The sequence below is a fragment of the Argentina anserina genome, chromosome 1 (genome assembly GCF_933775445.1).
Source record: "Argentina anserina chromosome 1, drPotAnse1.1, whole genome shotgun sequence".
NCBI classification, from domain to species: Eukaryota; Viridiplantae; Streptophyta; class Magnoliopsida; order Rosales; family Rosaceae; genus Argentina; species Argentina anserina.
In genome coordinates, this window is record NC_065872.1 from 18,630,183 (window position 1) to 18,650,171 (window position 19,989).

At 37.0% G+C, this 19,989-nt stretch overlaps 2 protein-coding genes across 2 annotated transcripts; one reads left to right on the forward strand and one right to left on the reverse strand.

The window, feature by feature from the left end:
- The first annotated feature begins 489 nt into the window (after positions 1–489).
- Positions 490–1,392, forward strand: LOC126803335 (zinc finger BED domain-containing protein RICESLEEPER 2-like). Its single transcript, XM_050531138.1, has one exon. It carries the CDS (start codon positions 490–492, stop codon positions 1,390–1,392), a length of 903 nt encoding a protein of 300 aa, XP_050387095.1.
- Positions 1,393–2,647: 1,255 nt separating this feature from the next.
- LOC126790513 (2-methylpropanoate--CoA ligase CCL4-like) lies at positions 2,648–19,526 on the reverse strand. Its single transcript, XM_050516776.1, is given in 6 exon segments — positions 2,648–2,723; positions 17,962–18,106; positions 18,109–18,193; positions 18,195–19,018; positions 19,021–19,129; positions 19,131–19,526. Coding segments are annotated over 6 exon segments (1,635 nt in total).
- Positions 19,527–19,989: the final 463 nt, after the last annotated feature.

A 19,989-nucleotide genomic window follows, 5' to 3' on the forward strand; every position in this document is an offset into this window, starting at 1 on the left:
TTAATATATTAATATATATATATATAGTGACATCTTATAAATGTTCATGTTGTTTCTTGTTCGTTCTTATGAATCATTATAGATCACAATTGTTCGTTTCAAATTCTTTAAACATTAGAACGACAAACAAAATGAAGAATATATATATTAGAAGATGTGGCAATTAGAGATATTATTAGAAGAGTGAATTCTTGGGGAAATCCAAATGTCATTATGCATGGAGACCAAAATTTGCAAATGATGTGTGTGGCTCATATTCTAAACTTGATTGTCAATGATGGATTGTGTGTGATGAATGATTGTATCAAGCTTATTCGTTCGGCGGTGAGGTATGTTAGGTCTTCCCCACAAAGACTTAACAATTTCAATATGTGGAAAGAGAGGATGAAAATTGATGGGAAAAAGGGTGTGATTATGGATGTGCCGACTAGGTAGAATTCGACTTACTTGATGTTGAGATCTTCCTATAAGTTCCACAAAGTCCTTGATATGATGTTTTGTGATGAGCCTAATGCTATATCATTTTTCGACGGCACCACTCCATCCATTCCAAGTAGTTTTGATTGGGAAGAAGCACAATGCTATATGGAATTTTTGAAACCGTTTTATGATGTCACCTTGAAGGTATGTTGTTCTCATTATCCTTCAATTCATGATACATTTGGTGATTTGCTTCGAATTAAGTGTCTTTTAGAAACACAAATTAATCAAAATTTGATTGGGATTAGAGAACATATGATAGAAAAGTATAATAAGTATTGGGGTGATTTAGATAAGTTGAATCAATATATCTTTATTGCTATTGTACTCGATCCTCGCTATAAGCTTGAGAAAGTGGTTGATTATTTTGAGATTTTATTTGGGGAGATGGATGAGAGGGTGGAGGTGAAGTCAAAGATGGTGAAAGACCTCTTGTATGATATTTACAAGGTTTATGAGGAAGATGAAGGATTTAGTGTTAGTGGTTCTCAAGTGTCTAATGAGGGGAATGTAGGGAGTTCAACTTCAATTGAGGGTTTAACAGAGTTTGATAAGATGTTGAAGGAGAAAGAAGAAAGGAGAAGAGCAAGGAGAACCGAAGTCATTAACACTGATATTGATAGGTATCTTGGAGATGCTATGGAGAGTGATCATGAGAAATTCCATTTGTTGGATTGGTGGAAGATAAATGGAATTCACAAGTACCCTATATTGGCACACATTGTTAGGGATGTATTAGCTATTCTCTTATCCACTATAGTTTCAGAGTCTTGCTTTAGCACTAGTGGGAGGGTGATTGATCCATACCGTGCTTCATTAAGTCCTAAAATGGTGGAGGCGTTGATATGTGTTCAAAATTGGATTATGATTGATAATGTTGCCATAAGTCATGAGCTCACTATGGAAGAGTGAAATATGTCATGAAGTTGTTGAAAATAACATTTGATGTTTCCAATTTTTGATGTTTTAAAGTTTATATACATCGGAATTTTCTAATATGTGATGTTTCTCATGTTAATATTGGATGTAGAATTACGAAAGGAGTCATGTTCAAATATGGTGATGGGAAGTGTTTAGAATGATATATTGACACTAAACACCACTTAATTGTCTTGAGAATTGATGAATGAGGGATTATGGCATTGAGAAGGAAACTCACTTGTTAAGAAAAATTTCATCTTTATTTGGACTTTGGTGAACTCAATTTACTTTGAAGTTTGGACTTTGAATTTGTGTTTTATGGTGTATGAAACTATAAATTGTGTACTTTAATTGGTTTTACTTTAGAAATTTAAAATTATGATGTTTTGATTGTTAGAAATGATTTTTAGGGTAAAAAATAGGTTTAGATCCTCAAATGAAACAATCTGTCTCATTCAGTGATTTAGTATGTTTTTTTTCAATTTTTTTTTGAAAAAAAAACTGAAAAATTGGGTTTAGAATAAAACTATTGCATTATGAAGCGATTATATGAAGAAAACTTCTCAGAATCGATCGACATCATCCGATGTGATCGGTATATATATTTAGTGACAATTTTAAAATTTCATCCAATTCGGATCTCGTTTAACCGTTGGAATTTTTGGTAAACCAGAAACAACACTAATATGCCCTAAGGGGGGGACCCATTACCAAGATACGAATGCGGAAAGCTATTTACATATTTGAAATCACTTACCTAATTTTTATGACCGATCGTGTGTGGTCGCAACGAAGAAACCCATTTGGCAAAGCCCCGGTCAATGAGATTTGTTATGTCAAAACGTCTATTTTTTTGTTGACCGTATGTACGGACGGTTAAACTATGTTCAAAACAGATGAAATTTTTACAGTGTCTTTAAATATATAAATCAATCACATCTACTAGTGTCGATCGACAATATTTTGAAACTTGAATTTAGCTGTGAGGTTTTTTTAGAATGTTTTCCAATAATTTTTTTATTGTTTCAAACCCTTAATTTAGAGTATTATATTTTTTTATAATACAAGCCCGGAGGCCCGTAAAAGCCCGCAAGGCCCGGCCTGCAAAAACTCGTTTTAGGTGGGCGGACTTGGATCTTCATATTGTTGAAAATACCCGACCCGGCCTGTCACTTATTTAAATATACTAAGTCTTGAGCCGGACTCGGCCTTGTGGACCCCGTTGACGAGCCCTAATTTTACACATTTACATCCTACTCAGCCTTGTGGACCCCAACTCCTTGGCCATCTCTCTCAGCACAAATTTCTGAATCTTCCCCGTCAATGTCAGTACCAGAAAATAGCACTTAGATGACAACAGCAAAATCAGTTGTCACCTAAGAAATTATAAGACTATGAAAACAAAGCCGTCAGTTTAGTGAACACTTTTGTCACCTAGGTGCCACTTAAATGACAAAATGCAGTGTTGTCATCTTAGTTGGATATTTTAGACGACGAAATGTAATCTCGTCGCCTAAGATGGTGACCTAGTCAGCAAACTGCTCCATTGTCATCTCAGCACATAACTTAGACGACGCCTTTAGATTTTATCGTCTAAGAATTTGTAAGGTGACGAACAAAACTACTTAGATGATAAAAAAGTTCGTCGTCTAAGTTAAAGCATGACTTTATAATCTAGATCTATTTCCAGATCGATAGAAACGAAGGAAAAACAGAAAAAACTGGTGCTTTGAAATTCCTGTGCCAAATTTTCATTTCGGTGGTTAATGTCTTCAAGTTAGGTCTTCTAATGCTTAGTCCACCTCTACCATTACTTGGTAGGTTAGTATAATCTCTTTTTCCATATTTTTCTTTCTACATATTCCTTATTTTGTAGTAATGAGTTTTCCCATGAAGAATTTCAGCCATATGTTCATCATATTGTTTAGTGATTATGCTATTTGTGTGGATTTATGATCTTGTGAATGTTATATATACATAATGTTTAGTTTGTTGATAATAATTTGAATTTATGTTGATTAATTGATTATTTAGTTTGTTAATTAATTATTTATATATATATATTTTTAAATCATTTATGCATCAAATGATTATGTTGCAGTGAATGAAAGAAAACAAAATCACAAGAATTGCAACCTACGAAAGAAAGTCTTGTTTTCTTGAATGAGATTAGGACCATAACCGGAGGTAGAAGGTGAGTAAGCAGCAATGACATAGATGTATGTTTGTTGTTACTAGTAATGTGTGCTTATATGTCATTGATATAATTATATGGCAGGTCATGGATAAAAGATGGATGCAATACAGCAGGGGGAACCCTGAATATCAACAAGGAATCATTGATTTTGTGAAGTTTGTAATTGAACATGGTGATAGAAGACAATTACACTTATGTCCATGCAAATGCTGTGACAATACAAAGGCAATGTCAATCAAAGATATGTATGACCACCTAAATCAGACAGGGTATCATAAGCAGTTACAATATATGCACGACGTGAGGAAGATGTAGTTTATGATACCACTATTTTTCAAGGTGATGATTTCTCAAACTATGGTGATGTAGATTATGATACTTATACCATGTTGCTTGCTAGTGTTCAAACTCCTTTATTTGACGGTTGTGATAAGACTGTTTTGGGGACCATCATCGAACAAATGTATCTGAAAGTGAATAACATATGGTCAAATAAGTCTTTTGACAAGATGTTGAGGAGTTGGAAGAAGCACTATGTCAGAAAGTGCCTCATACCATAGTACGTAAACAACATTTGAGAAATTTTATGTTATTCCAATTTTTAACCAACACATAGAAATTTATATGTCGTTTTATAGGGGTCATGAAAATTGATATTTTATGCTTTTCGTTCATACAACAATTAAGTGTTGTAAGTGAAAATGAGAAAATTCACCAATTTGAAGACCAAAACAGGATTTTGTCTTTAGACAATACTTATATGTGGTTCAATTAAAATTGCCGAGAAATTAGATTTGACCCTTGTGTCAATATTTAGGTTTCCTTCTTTCGAAGTACTCAACCATATATTTTCCCTCTTAAACATATTGTGAACTTTAAACTACACATATATGTTGTTTAGCCAAGGGAGAAAAATCTTACTTAAAACTTTACATATTAGACAACATATCAATATTGTTTATACAAGATACTTGACTTTTTTGTATTTTAACTTGTAGATTTGGATATAATCTTGGCTCAGAAAGTTCCCTCTTAAATTTTGAATGAGTGCTAGGGTTTTATGAGACTATTTGAACTTAATACAACACATGTCTGTTGTCTCATGCTTTGCAATTCTGATTTTAGAGTTTGGCTTTTAATTAAAAATATATAATGTTTCCTATTAATCCCTTTGTTTGAGCCTTGAGCGTTAGTAATTTACTTCGTCACATCATTAAAATAACATTCCACCTTAACTTCTCACCTTAGCATAGATCAAAGATTGACTTTTTATTTATCGACGTTACGGGAAACTTTCCTTCATTAAAGATATAGACTACTTTGAATTGAGTTTGTAGACACGTAACACACCTAGTTTGGGCACCGTATGTGAAAGTTATGATTTACCGAAGGTTAAGCGTCAAAATTAGATTATGTTGTCGCAAGGGCAAGATTGTAATTTCACATTGGGGACCCTAATCCTTTTAATTTCTTCCCTCTCCTAGACCAGCCGCACAGTTCTCTTCTTTTCTTTCTTCTTCCTTCTCCCTGAGCTCACTCTCTCTTCCTTCTTTCTCTGTCACCATCGAAAGGTCCTGCTTCGGCCACTACCTCACCAAGTCACCACCACAGAAAAACTCGGCCTTTCTTTCCGATCAAAACCCATGAAAATTAGAGATGCTCTTTACCTCCTCCCACCTCCTCTATCACCAACTGCCACCGAGAGTTCTTCACTCTCCGGCCACAAACTCGTTGCATTGCAATTATAGCTCGACTCTAGAGTTTAAAGTGGACAAAACCCAGAAGTTTGGGCGCCAATGGAGCCCTGATGACCCCAGTCCCGACGCTGACACAGTCCAAGTTAGTAGCCTTGCGATCTCCAACATCCAACAAGAATCCAGTCTCTTCATCACCAAAATCGGAGTCAACACCTCTTGTTTATCAGATCCCCTATTCCCAACTTCCATTTCGGGATAGCGCCGCAGCTCCACCGTGAGCGGCGGTTGGGCTTCCAAATGCGACGTTCCTAGGTATTTTCGTGTCCCTCTTCATATTGGAGCTTCTGTTTCATCTATGCCCTTACTTGTCTTATGAACTTGTTTGTTTTTCAGTTGGAAAAAATATTTGAATAGTTTTTTTTTTCAAATTATAAATTAAGTGCTTAGAGACTCTGTAAGTTGTTCTCAACATTATTGGATGTTGGTGTCAATAAATAGGTGGTTAATTTTATAGTGAATTGAACTAGCTTGCCTCTAGGGCTATGGTGACAAGAATTTTAAATCGGGGGTATGGTTATAGTTATTTCCCTATATCAAGCTGGCATCACATGTTGTCGTTGCACTTATGTGTTTCGATCCTTCAGTCATAGGTGGAACCAAGATGGTGATTACAACAACGAATTCGAATTTCAGTGGATTTCTGGGCATAGTTGAGGGTATGTATGTTTTAATTTCAAGCGTTTTTCTTAGATGCATATAAAATGAGGGGTAGATTTAGACTTGGGTTTACTTATCTTTTATTATATGTTTCATTTACTCTATGGGAATGTTATATCTTTTTTGTTCACTGCAATTTCCTACAATTAGGAGACTACCCCAAAGGTTTTAGGGAAGTCTATAGTTGAACCCCAACATGAATATTGAGCTTCTGAAAAGTTTGAAATATTGTAAAAACATCACAAAATCAACATTTAGATACTGGAGACAAAAGTTGATTTCCATAATTATTTTAATATTTGTAAAATGTGTTGTTAACCTATTGAAAATACTGGAGACAAAAGTTGTGTTTCATTTCCAACTTTCATTCTTAATTGGGGTGTAGGAATCGTTGATTTTCTTAGGACACATGTTCTGCTTTTGAGAACTTGGAACAGTGAGCATTATGATAGATGATGTGTTTAATTTCACAGGTTTTTGAGCCTCAGAGAGAACGAAAAATGCTCAAGCATTTTGATGAGTATTCAAAAGGTGATCATAGATCAGATAATGTAGTTTCTTTTTTATAAGATGTTAGAGTAAGTGCTATTTGAATTTATTGATGCAGGGGTATGAACTTGATTAGAAGGAAGGTAGTTGTCACTAGGTGCTTTTATTTTAGAACAATGTGGAACATGACAAGATCTGATTGAACTACTTTTGAAATGCTTTGGCTTAGCTATATTCTCAACAGATCTCATTGAGCTAAGGAACCAACTCATTTTTTGCATGTATATATAGAGAGATTGTAGTTGTCAGTGGAAAATGTTACTCTACTATGATGAAAAAACTATATGATGATCCACCGTTTTTTGTAAATATCTGAATACATCATCATGCCATTTTATTTGATCAGATTCCTTATTCCTAAATTTCCTGGATAGTTGGTTCATCATTAGTCATTGTAGAATTGAACCGCATCAACACGCGGGTAAATTTCTAGTATCTTCATTGTTTTGTGTAAGCTTGTATATGTAATAAGTGGAGAGGTGTGTGTCCTTGTAAGATTTAAATTTGTTGTGTTTAAAATTGATAGGTTGTAGGTGGAGATGGTACATATGTACATGTTCGGATGTCTGTATGCGGATAAGTTCATGAAACATATATCTTCATAGTAATTGTTGGTGCATTGGCTCAGCTCAGTAGTAGATTTGGGAACTAATCCATTCATGACATTTTTGACAGGTAAGTACCATCATTATCTATAAGGTGACTTCATTGTGCTTCTAGTAGGCCATTAAAGCTTAACTTATTCTCTCTAAATTACTCATCATGAAGAAATGAACAAATTTTTATTTCTATCACCCTATTCTATTGTGAGGAAGCTTTTGGGAGGGCCTCGTAAGGACTCCATCTTTACTTTTATTTTGTTATTGATTAATAATGCAACCAGTTGTTCTCTAGCAATTTTCATGTTGCTTTTGCAAATACATTTCGTAAGTATTGTAATTTAGTCAATATTGATCAAATATTATTGAAATATCTACTTGAGTATTCTTTAAAGTTATAGCAAAATTTTAATCAATATTTATAAAATATTATTGTACCATCCCTTTGATCGGGTGAAAGAGTAGGTTAGCTCCTTGAGAATTTGTAAATTATAAAGTCAGTTTACTACAGTAATTGGGTTCCAGCATCAATATCAATATATGGCATTTATGTTCTAGTAAATACTAAAGCTTTTTTACTAGAATTCTGTTTTGAAATCAAGTAAGGTTTATGTTATGCACTTATTAATTACCTTCTCATGCTGTATAGGTATGACATTTCAAGAAAACTGCTGTTGTCATATGTGTTCCAGCAATAGTGGTCATGCTTGAAAAATTTACCACCAAATAATGGTTTTTTTATTTTCTGTTCTCGTTTATAGTTCATGATACTCTAAAAAGATTCATGTGTATCTAGCTTTAAATTATGTATATTCCATTCATGCTGATCCACTGCACTTGCATAACATTTTTGTTGAACTTCACAGGTATGCATGGCATGACCTATTGGGATATTGGGGAGGCTTGTTCCAACGCAAATGCTCTATGAACTAAAAAGTATGACCCTGAGTTAAAATACTTAGTACAGTGGAAAGGTCTAGATGCAAGTCACCATAAAAAAAATTCAAACTATTGAAGATGCAAGTGACATAATCAAGGATGTTACAATGAGTACTCCAAAAAGATAAAGCTATCTCTATATGGGATCAGTTGCTTAGTTTATATTGCTTGGTGTTTAAGTGCTGCATAGTTGTATATGTATTTTGAACCGTTATGTATTTTGATTGGTTATTGAACCGTTAGATAATCAATTATATGTGAAATTTCCAGTTTTTGGCTTACTAAATAATCAGTGAAGTATCATATGAGCAGTGAATGAGTGTGATTTGATGTAACAAAAAACAACAAGCACAAAACTGGCAATTGTTATTTGAAGTGAATTCAAACAATGGTAACTAATAAGTAACTATTGTTGTTTTGAAAATCATATAACATATAGAGAACCATAGAGAAAAGTAATTTTTAATTCATAACAAATTAAACAACATTTACCTATTGTCTTTAGTTCGACATCTTTGTTTACATGCACATCAAACAACGTATAACTGTAATGTAATTACAATTAACATTACAGATAACTATTGTTAGATTAGCTATCAAACAACATATACTATCAATATCTCTAGTAACTATAAGAAATACACTACATATAAATATAGTTATCGTTGCAATCACTCTACATTTAAATGTTGTGTGATGCGAAACCTAGAAATGGTATTATAACATCACACAACAGAGGACATTTTTTTAATTTGTTTGATAGCATCATCAGACAACCGGGGATATCTGTGGTCTAATGTGCAAAGAGACAGCATTAAAGTAGATGACAGATAGGTAGGCTATCAGACAACGGGGGATATCTGTGGTCTGATGCATTTCTTGTCATAGTAAAGGTCATTCCCCCAGGAAACTTACTTCCTGATGGTTATTATAAGTGCAAAAGGATATTGAAAAGCCTCGGCCTCGGTTATAATAAAATTCATGCTTGTAAGAATAACTGCATGTTGTTTTACAAGGATGACATCGAAAGGCAGAGTTGTCGAATTTGCCACGAGTCGAGGTGGGAGGAATGTTCTGCATCCACGGAGAAACCTGATCCTGTGAAGGTGCTCCGTCATTTCCTCTTGATTCCTAGGTTGAAACGTCTCTACATGTCTGCATACACTTCAAAAGAGATGAGATGTCACGCAAAAGTAAGGAAAGATGATGATACACTCAGACATCCCGCTGATGGTGAGGCTTGGAAATTCTTTGATAGATCATTTCCTGATTTTCCAGTAGATGTTCGAAATGTATGACTCAGACTTGCAACAGACGGGTTCAATCCTTTTGGAAATATGAATTTATTGTATAGTATTTGGCCTGTGATGGTTGTGGCATACAACTTTCCTCCTTGGATGTGTATGAAGAAGGACGATAATATGTTGGCTTTGTTAGTTCCTGGTCCGCAGCCACCAGGAAAGTGTTTGGATGTATTTCTGCAACCATTGATTGACGAACTGCTGATGTTATGGGAAAGTGGAGCTCCTACATTTGATAGGCACAGTGGAACTTCATTAATGATGAGAGCCGCATTGATGTGGACCATCAGCGATTTTCCCAGTTACGGGATGTTGTCATCGCAAGCCACTAAAGGCTAATATGCTTGTCCGGTCTGCTTAAGTGAAGTACATTCTGAATGGTACGCTGGAAATGTGTATTATCTAGGTCATCGTAGATTGTTTCCAGCAGACCATGAGTGGCGGTATGATGCAGCTGCATTTGACCGATTTCAGGAGTTTCGTATGAAACCCTAATAGTGGTCTGGTGATGAAATTTTGGACAAGTTAAACTCTTTTGATTTTGGGCAGTTGAGTTGTGATCCACAAGTACTAGTTCCAGAGCGACCTGATGATTTTTTGTGTTGGTCGCACAAGAGTATATTCTTTGACTTGCCTTACTAGGCGAAATTGATACTCAGGAACGCTTTATATGTCATGCACATAGAGACAAATGTCACTGACAACATTGTGGGAACAACTCTGAGTATTAAAGGCAAGAATAAAGACACCGCAAAAGCACAAGAGAATCTTCAAGAGTTGAAAATTCACAGACTGTTGTGGCCTTAGAAGGTGGGGTCAACTATTAAATATCCTATTGCATCTTTCACAATTAGACCAAATTTGAAGAAAAAAGTATTGCTTTGGTTTAAAGGAGTAAAGTATCCTAATGGGTATGCGGGAAATATATCACGGTGTATTAGAATGACGAAAAATAAGATAGTTGGAATGAAGACTCATGATTGTCATGTGTTGGTGCAACGACTTCTTCCCGTGGTTATTCAACCATATTTGCCTCATGATGTGGTGGAACCAATAATAGCATTGTCCAGATTCCTTCAAAAGTTGTGTGCTAAAGAATTGAAGAAGTAAGATGTTCTTATATTGAAAGAAGACATTGTTTACATCCTTTGCAAATTAGAGCGGATTTTCCCACCACCTTTCTTTACAATCATGATCCACCTTTTGATCCACCTTCTCGAACAAGTGCTGTTTTATGGCCTTGTACACTGTACTTGGATGTATCCTTAAGAAAGGTACGTATTTATATATATATATTATCATGGTATTTGACTAAATGCTTGTGTTATTTTTAGGCAACTTGGGCAATACAAAAAAATATGTTATCAACAATAGTTGCCCAAAAGGATCAATAGCGGAGTCATACATTGTAGATGAGTGTATAACCTACTATAGGTTATATCTTCGTGGTACTAAGGAGGTGGAGTCTTCTAATTTTGCTGGAAGCATCCGTCATTCCCATCTTTCTGTAGTTTCAAGGGATGTAAGAACATTTGGTGAACTACCACACTCTGAGCGTTTAAGAGATGCCGAGCTTATTGAAGCACATTGGTGTGTACTACAACATTGTGACGAAGTCCAAAGTCTCCTTAATGAGCATTTACGACAGTTGAAGGGGGTGAAGAAGATTATGAAGAGGACGTGGTTGTTGAACCATATCAAGAGCCTTCAACTTCTCAAATTCCTAATGCTGCGGCTATTCGCATAAACAATGCTTTCAACCCTACCGCACCAGATCAATACATCAATATTGAAGATGAGGATTCTGCCGAGGAGTCAGAAGAGGCAAATGATACAGAGGATGAAGATTATGTAATGATGCATGATTGAGTGACTAATGTTGTTTAAATTAATTTGATGAAATTAGTTGTGGTGTATTAAATATTTATTATTATTACTAATGATTAATGCAGTGGAACTAATCCATTAGAATCCACTACCGACACAAGATTAGGATTTCTCTAGGGTGCTAACAAAAGCCTAATCAAGTTCATGGGTTAAAATAAAATAAAATTCAAAACTAACAAAATCTGAAATAATTTCAGAAAACACTAAAAGCTTTTTTTTTTGCCTAAACGACCTCGGATGCCCGAAAAAGCACACACGTTGTGGCATAGCGACGAGTTTGGTTTCTGGCGCCGTTCTCTTTCCGAAAATGTATCATTCGCCCTATTCTAAACTCATAGCACATACATGAACAGTGGCGAACAGTGCCGAACAGTGCACACATATTATAATTTAATTATATATTTAGACTAATTATTATATAGTTATATTAATTAATTATAGATATATTTCCATATTGGGACATGTAATTCACAGAGGCTAGCTAGCTAGTAAAGAAGAGGGAAGTGAAAAACACTTAGGCAGTGAAGATTTGTCGTATAAGCTCCGAAAATTTTAGCGGTGCGATCTTCCCCCCACATATTGAATGAAATTTCAAAAATTGGGCGAACAAATTTAAAAACTCAGGGAAATTATTCTTAGCCGACGAAACCCTGTCGCCTAAGTACTCTTTACTAAAACCCCTAAATCGACTCACTCGAACACTTCGGCCCCCATTTCTCTAAAACTATCTTCTCTGAAACCAATCCCTAAAGTCGTCCAAATCTAGTTGCCCCAAATCCCTTCTTTTTTGAAACCAATCTCTCTGAAATCAGATTCAGTTCCCGCACATCCATTAACCCAAGCTTCCAATCTCCCAAATCCAATAGTGCGAGCATTTGGTCTAGTGCGAATCATTCTATTTCCCGGTCTCCTTCCGATTTGTAACAGGTACAAACCTCTGATGTTTTTTTCTGGGTTGGTGGCTTATTATCTCATTGAGTTAGTTGGTTATTATCTCATTGAGGGTGAATGGATTCTTCATAAGCTTAGTGAGGTTAAGAGTATTGAAATCTTGAGGCTTCTTATAACTGTATGTGCATTTGATTTATTGTTAATGCGTTCTTGTGTCTCGATAATTTGATTTTGTATTTGTAATTTACAGAACTCCTAGTTTCCTTTGTTTTGGATTCTATTAATAGTCAAAATACAATAATCATGATACGAAATCATGTCTTTCACTCCAAGAGTTTATAAAGTTATCATTTCCTTTTTGTCTTGGATTCTTGGTAGCCTCTGTCCTTTTTGTTTAGTTTTAAGTTTGATTGAAGTGTTATATTATGTCAGTAGCAGTAGAGAGATAAGGATCATTGTTTATAATTCTTACACGAAAAGTAAAAGGTCTATGTTAAGAATACTACAATACTAAGAATGTTTCAGCATATGATTTTCATTTATTGGTGATTTACTTATCAAAAATGGTTTCCCCTTGGCTGGGGTTTTTCTTGATCTAAACGTTATAGCAGTGAAGGATGAAGCTGGAGGAGGCAAGAAATGAGCGACTGATTGAAATATTAATCAGGTCAAAGCCGGGTGTAGTTGATAATAGATGCTTGTAATCTCTGATCTATGATTTGCTCATCTTAGATAGGTTGAGAGTATTGACTTGCCTAAGTATAATCTGAACATAAGATTAATACTGCAAGAACCACACTAGTTATACACTTACTCTATGAATCTATGAATAACCATATCATGCTCTTATTGTATCATTCTGTAGCACTGCATTATGTACCAGTCTCAATCCTTTTCTTTTAAGCATTTCATAGACATTTTACAAGATTGTTGTATTCTAATTTCAAACTTCTTCAATTTACAGGTTCAAGATGCCGCCAACTAGTAAGGGTTGGAATAAACAGATGCAAAAAGAAAAAAGATGACCAACTAGCTCGTGAATTGGCTGAGTAGTACTCTAGTTCTTCTAACATTGTGCCTTCACCGGGTTCAGCACCCCATGTCCCTCCCCCACTGCTAGATGAAAATTCAACCCCTCCTTCATCAACTTCTGTTCCTCATAGTCAAGGTTCAAAATATCGGTATCGGGGGATATATCGGGGATATTGGAAAAAAAATAGCGTTCATCTTCCGAAATTATTTATTATTGAATTACATACAAATAAATACAATTATTAATTTTATCTAGTACCAGAAAGATGTTTTAGGTGCTTGAAAAGATGCACGTTGGTCAACAAAACTACAATACTTTGCCCAAGATATACGAGCCATATAGTATGAATTGTAATGGTTAACATGATAGTCATATATCTCTTTTGAGCTACTAACAGTTTCTCCGAGAATGAGATAGTAAGGATGAACCCAACCCGATAATTGATCATAAACGTCTCCAAACTGACCATAATTGTAAATAGGATGACCAGATTGATAGTTGACTTCATGTGATTCGTTTGACATCCCACTGTGTTATGTGTCTAAACTGATAGAATCAAAACTTAAGGCAACTGAACTAACATCAGATGAAATATTTTGATCATCAATGGCTCCTCTTGTCATCCTCATGCACCTAGATCCATGATTCTCATCTTGGGTAGCATGATCAAAATTATTTTCACAAGTAAACTGCTCAAATTATCCACCTACATAAAATTGTCCATATTTAAACCTTGTATCTCTACCACCTTGTCGACTTCCACTACTATCATCACCATTACCACCATTACCACCACCACCACCACCATCATCATCATTATCTGAACTATCTAGAGTTGCTACACCGCCCCACACACTAGCATTATCAGAATCATCTCTCGGGTCTCCAACTTCATCAGATAATACCTTGTTTACATCAATTCCAAAATCAGTTGCCTTTTCTATGACATGTGCAGGAGGGTTGTCATTTTCATCATCGAGGTGTGCATGCATAATCCAATCATGAAGATGATCAATGTCATTCTGAAGTGATTCACTAGCAACATGAAGTAGATCGATATAGTTGTTTTCATTGATCACATTATCCTTTGCTCGTTTATCACGTAGTCATAACTTCATGTTGTACTAGTAGTATACGAGTTTTTCCAACTTTTGATATGCAAGACGGTTCCTTTGCTTTGTATGAATAAGAGCAAAAATACTCCACTTTCTTTCACAAGCAGAAGAGAAAGCCGTTTGTGCTAAAATACACATTGCAAATTTCAATATTATCATCCTTCCATGATGGGTTCACGGGTTGCTAGCAATCTACGAATGTATGATGGAACTTCTATGAGACAAAGACTACAATGTGACTCATGTTTTCTTACTTTCCCTAATAGTGCTCGAGGAGAACACTCATTATCTAAATATCATTTGAGAGGACGTCAATGAGATAAATATTACTACTCTTTTTATATTCCTCGAGGAGAACACTTGTTACTAAAATTCTGGATATTCTCTTATGACTTTCATGAGAGTGTGAGACTACATTGTGACCTTTTATTTTGGATTCCCTCATGGTTAAGGAGAGCATTGGTAACTGATATGACTTGATTTTTAAGAGTTAAGACCTGAACTTTCCCTCCTCATCTCGATATCTTTTACGAAAAATAAAAAATTAGCCGATTGAATGACTACTCTTCTAGTCTTATTTTTTTATATCCCTTGAGATTCGAGGTGATTAATTAATCAAAAATTCCATGTCAAGGAGAGTCCGAGACATCCTCAAATTGAGTTAAAAAAATTTCAAGTGAAAATTTTCAAATATTTCTCTAAAATATCGAAAATATATCGGATATATCGTAAATGTCAGAGCAATATCGGAGATATTTTATGTTATCGGAGAAATATCGCAGATACGGGAAAAAATAAGATATTTACCCCTAAGATATATCGTTTTTTTTTTGAAAAAAGGAGACATTGGAGGATATATCGGAAATATCGGGGAGATTTTGTTCCTTGCTCATAGTGACTACTTATCCAAGCCAAAGAGTTGTCGCCGGAAAAAACCTGCAAAAGGAGGTAATGTTACAATACTCCAATCAGATTTTCAAAGTTAACAACTTATTTTGTTATTCTAAATGATAAATTCCTAAGTTACCTAAACATTGTACTGCAGCACCTCCCCCCAAACACACTCATGGGTTGGTGACGGGCATGAAGGCTCAGGAGATTGTAGAGAGCACTGGACAGAAGATCAAACTCATTTGGGACCCTAATTTCCTGAATGGCCCGATGAATGCTAGCATACATAGCATGTTGACTCATGATATTGGTCACATCGTATCAGACTCCATTGCTTTGCTGAAGCCTTCTTGGAAGGCGCTTGACAATGAAGAAAAGAAGAAGGTTCCAGCGGAACTCTCGATAAAAAGTTAATTTCAAATCTATTTATTTGTGATCGTTTTCACATGTCTTCATTGTCATTGTTTCATTTTTGTAAAAGGTCTAGCATGAGTTCAACTTTGGCGTCTCGTCTCTAGAGTGGGGATGGATAAGTAAGATTGCTAACACTGCTTACAGGAACTTCAAGTGCGATATTAAAGTTGAACGGGGATGTACTAGCAGAGTTCCTGCATAGGTTGGACCAGTGGCAATATCTGTGTAGCCACTTTAAGTCTGATAAATTCAAGTTATATTTATATAAATGTGACGATTTAATAAACATGTTGGGCAATTTGATTTATATATGAAAAGTTTTATGTTTTGGTTCACAGAAACAATCTTGTGCCAACAAGAGTAACCGACATAAGAAGACTTTAGACCACAAGACTGGGGCAAAGTCTTTCATTCGCAATGTGTAAGAGCTTAGAGCCCAGGGTGACCCCATCCCGATCCTTTCCAATTACTTCGAGTGTATGACGCTACCAAAAGTAAGGAATCGGCAGACAATATAGTAAGTTAGTATTTAATAAATTGTTGTTGTGGTTTATGTTTTGTGATGAAAGATGGGACTGACATCATAAAAAAAATCTCATACTATGGTTGCATTTTGTATGATGAGTTTATGATGTTTGTTATGATAATCTAGATTAATATCCTTGTTTGTGAGTGTAGAAGCATGTTAGATCAAAAATATAATAGTAATCAAATTGATGTATGTATGTTGGTTTTGTGCTTTTGATTTGAGCACATTATGACCAATTCTGTTCCAGTAATCTGGTCACAAACTGTACATATGGTCTTCACTTGCACAATATGCTCATCTTCAGCCTATTCATTTTCAACTTTGATTATATTCCACTGTGTAACATCAGCCTCACCATTGTCACTTTAACATATCACAAAATGTACATGTGGTCTTACTTGCATATTATGCTCATCTTCAGCCTATTCATTTTCAATTTTGGTTATATTCCACTGTGTAACATCAGCTGCACCATTGTCACCTTTAACATATCAATATGTTACTGCCATGTCTTTTAGAGATTGATGCTCCTTAATGTCTTAATAAAATGCTATTGTTTAATATGCAGAAGAAGATTAATGAGGAGTTCAACAAGGTGATGAGAGAAGTGAAGGAGAAGTACCCTGACCATCCGGAGGAGATGTATATCAACTATTTTGACGTTCCCACTCAAGCTCAAGTTCTTCGAGATGCACTGGGACATCAGAACAATGGTCATATTCGGGGGTTGAGAGCAGCAGGCAGCTTTGGTGTGACTTCTTCATCACATGCTTCAGCCTCACGTCGCCAATTAGCTGTCATGGTTGATGAGGAGGTCGAACAAGCTAAGCAAGAAGCCCAAGAAGCGAAGGAGGAGGCTCGAAAGGTAAGAGAGGAATTTGTACAAGCCAATGAGAAGCTCAAGTGGGTGATAAACTTCATGTTTGAGACATTTGGATCTGAGCCACCATCATTCCCGCCTCAGCCTCCCTCAAATGAAGATGAGGATGAAGGTGGTAAGAATGGTTACCTTAGAATTGGTAGTTGAATTTCTTAATTGCTTAAACTGTGTACTAGCCTAGCACTATGATTTTTTGTACAGAGGTATATCATCCTCTAAATATGATCTTTTGTATATGATATATGGATGTAGATCACCATCTAAACTCAATGGATCTAAAAAAATTTGCTTGCTAGCTAGGTAATTGTACTCAAGGGACCCTTTCTATATATATGATAATCTTGTTTGAAATTGATCATTCACATCAATATTTAAAGTATTAATCTTAGATTCAAATTATAATCCATTCAATACAAATTATATATAAGTATTAAAATATAAATAAGAACAGTAAGGTGACAAACTCTTCTCGTTGGCTTATATTGTACCGTCTTACACTTAAGTTAACGACAAATTTCATCACTATAGATCATCAAAATTCATTGGCTAACAAACATGATGACGACAACAAGTTGTCATCTAAGTACTGCAATTCGTCATCTTAGATATCAGGTGACATAATACATCTCGTTGCTTAAGAATTACACCTCGTTACTTTAGTAGTAACACGACAACAAATATGTCATCATTTAAGTATTAAAATTTCGTCATCTTAGTAATAACGTGATGGGCGTAGTTTTGTCATCTTACTGTGAGCTTCGGTGACGAAATACCTAATATCATCATCTAAGTATTTCGGTGACAGCGTCTACTTGACGGAACTTAGATGACAAAAATTTCGTCACCTAATGACTTAAGATGACGAAAATAAGATCTTAGGCGACGAAATGTCATTGTCATCTTAGTCATTAATTTTGGTAGTGCGTCTTCGGCAGCTCCTCCTTAAACACCACCGTCTTCGGCACCATGAAACTCGACAACTTCCCTCTACAATACTCCATTATCTCCTTCTCTGTCAGCCTCACGTCAGCTTTCGGGCTCACAAATGCGCACGGTGTCTCCCCTCATACTCATCCGGTCTCGCCACCATAGCCGCTTCGTTCACGGCGGGGTTGGTGTAGAGAACAGACTCCACCTCCACGCTACTCAGGTTTCTCTCCCCCGCTTATGATCACATCCTTTGATCGGTCCTTTATCTCTAGATACCCGTATGAGTGCATCACCGCCATGTCGCCGGTGTAAAACCACCCGTCTCTCATGCAACTCGCCGTGCCTTTTGGGTCTTTTAGGTAACCCAACATAACACACCCGCCTCTCAACACCACTTCCCCAAGCGACGTGCCGTCGTGTTTCACCGGCTTACCCGTATCTAGGTCGACCATGTCGACGCGTGTCATCGCCACCATCCTTACTTCCTGCCTCGACTTCAGCCTAGCCCTCTCCGTCGCCGGAAACATATTCCACTCAGGCTTCCACGCGCACGATACCACCATCCCCGCCGTCTCCGTCACCCCATAGCTATGGCTCACCATGAACCCCAGCGCCTCCGTTCGTGACAGCACCGTTGCGGGGGGCAGAACTCCGGCGGTCATGATCTGAACCGGCTTTCTCAACGGCTCCATGTTGGGTATGTTTGTCAACATGTTGAGGACCACTGGCACGCCGCACATGTGGGTGATGTTGTGTCGTGTGATCAGGTCATAAATGACATGTGCATCAAACTTGCGGACGCAGACGTTGGTCCCACCCACGGCTGCGATCCCGTACGGGTAGTTCCAGCCGTTGGCGTGGAACATCGGAAGTGTCCAGAGATAGATAGGTTTCTTGGGTACGGGCCAGTCAAGGAGAGAGTTGACGGTGACGATGAACATCCCCCTGTGGCAGTGCACCACTCCTTTCGGCGAGGATGTGGTGCCGAAAGTGTAGTTCAGCGCCATCGGGTCCCACTCGCTGTTCGGTAGGTCCCACTTGAACTCCAGTCGCCGCGTTCGACCAGTTTTTCATAGGTGGCGCAGAAGGTGGAGGAGTAATCAGGTGAGGGTGCATCGTCGGCGATGAGGACGAGGAGGGGGGGCGGGGGTGTTAGGAGGGTAGAGGGAGACGACATCGAGGATGAGGGAGGTGAGGGAGTGGTCGAGCAAGAGGAGTTTTGATTGGCTGTGGCGGAGGAGGAGGGAGACGGTGCGGGTGTCGAGGCGGGTGTTGATGGTGTTGAGGATGGCGCTGGAGAAAAGGACGGTGAAGTGGAGTTCGTACATGGCGGGAGTGTTGGGGGAGAGGACGGAGACAGCGTGGCCGCGGTGGATGCTGAGGGAGGAGATGGAGGAGGCCACACAGAGGCATCAGCGGTGGGTCTGGCTCCATGTGTAGGTGGTGTTGTCGTAGATGAGGGAAGGACAGTCACCGTAGACAGTGGCGGCTCGGTCGAGGAAGAGGAGTGGGGTGAGAGGTGATGAGTTGGCTGGGGTTGGTTTCAACTCGTCCATAGATCACACGTGATGAATCGGTCACATACAAATCTAGTAGACACTTTTTGGTGAAGTGGAGAGAGATCAAGCCTGTAGAATTGGAGACAAAGGCAAATAGTCAACCCGTACAAGAATACGGTCAAGGTAAAACACATGTGCGATGACTTTTCTACTGCAATTTTTCTTGGTTTTTTTTTTTTTACTCTTTTCAAATTAAATTACATTATCTAGATCTACTAGTCACTAGTATCATAATCAGTTCCAAGAAGACAAAAGAACAATACGACTACAAAATAATGTAGAATTGTAGTTGTAAATGATTCTCATCAAACTAAGAAATGAACCTCTTTAGCATAACGCAACAAGCCTCTAACAACAATCCTACTAAAATACGTTGATATAATTAGGAAAAGTTCCTAGCTATTCTCCCTAACTCTTACTACTATCCGAATCACCTTACAAAAACATCACTAGAGACAGT

Excerpts from the sequence above, each read along its gene's own strand:
- LOC126803335 (XM_050531138.1), top strand. The coding sequence starts at position 490 with ATGATGTTTTGTGATGAGCCTAATGCTATATCATTTTTCGACGGCACC.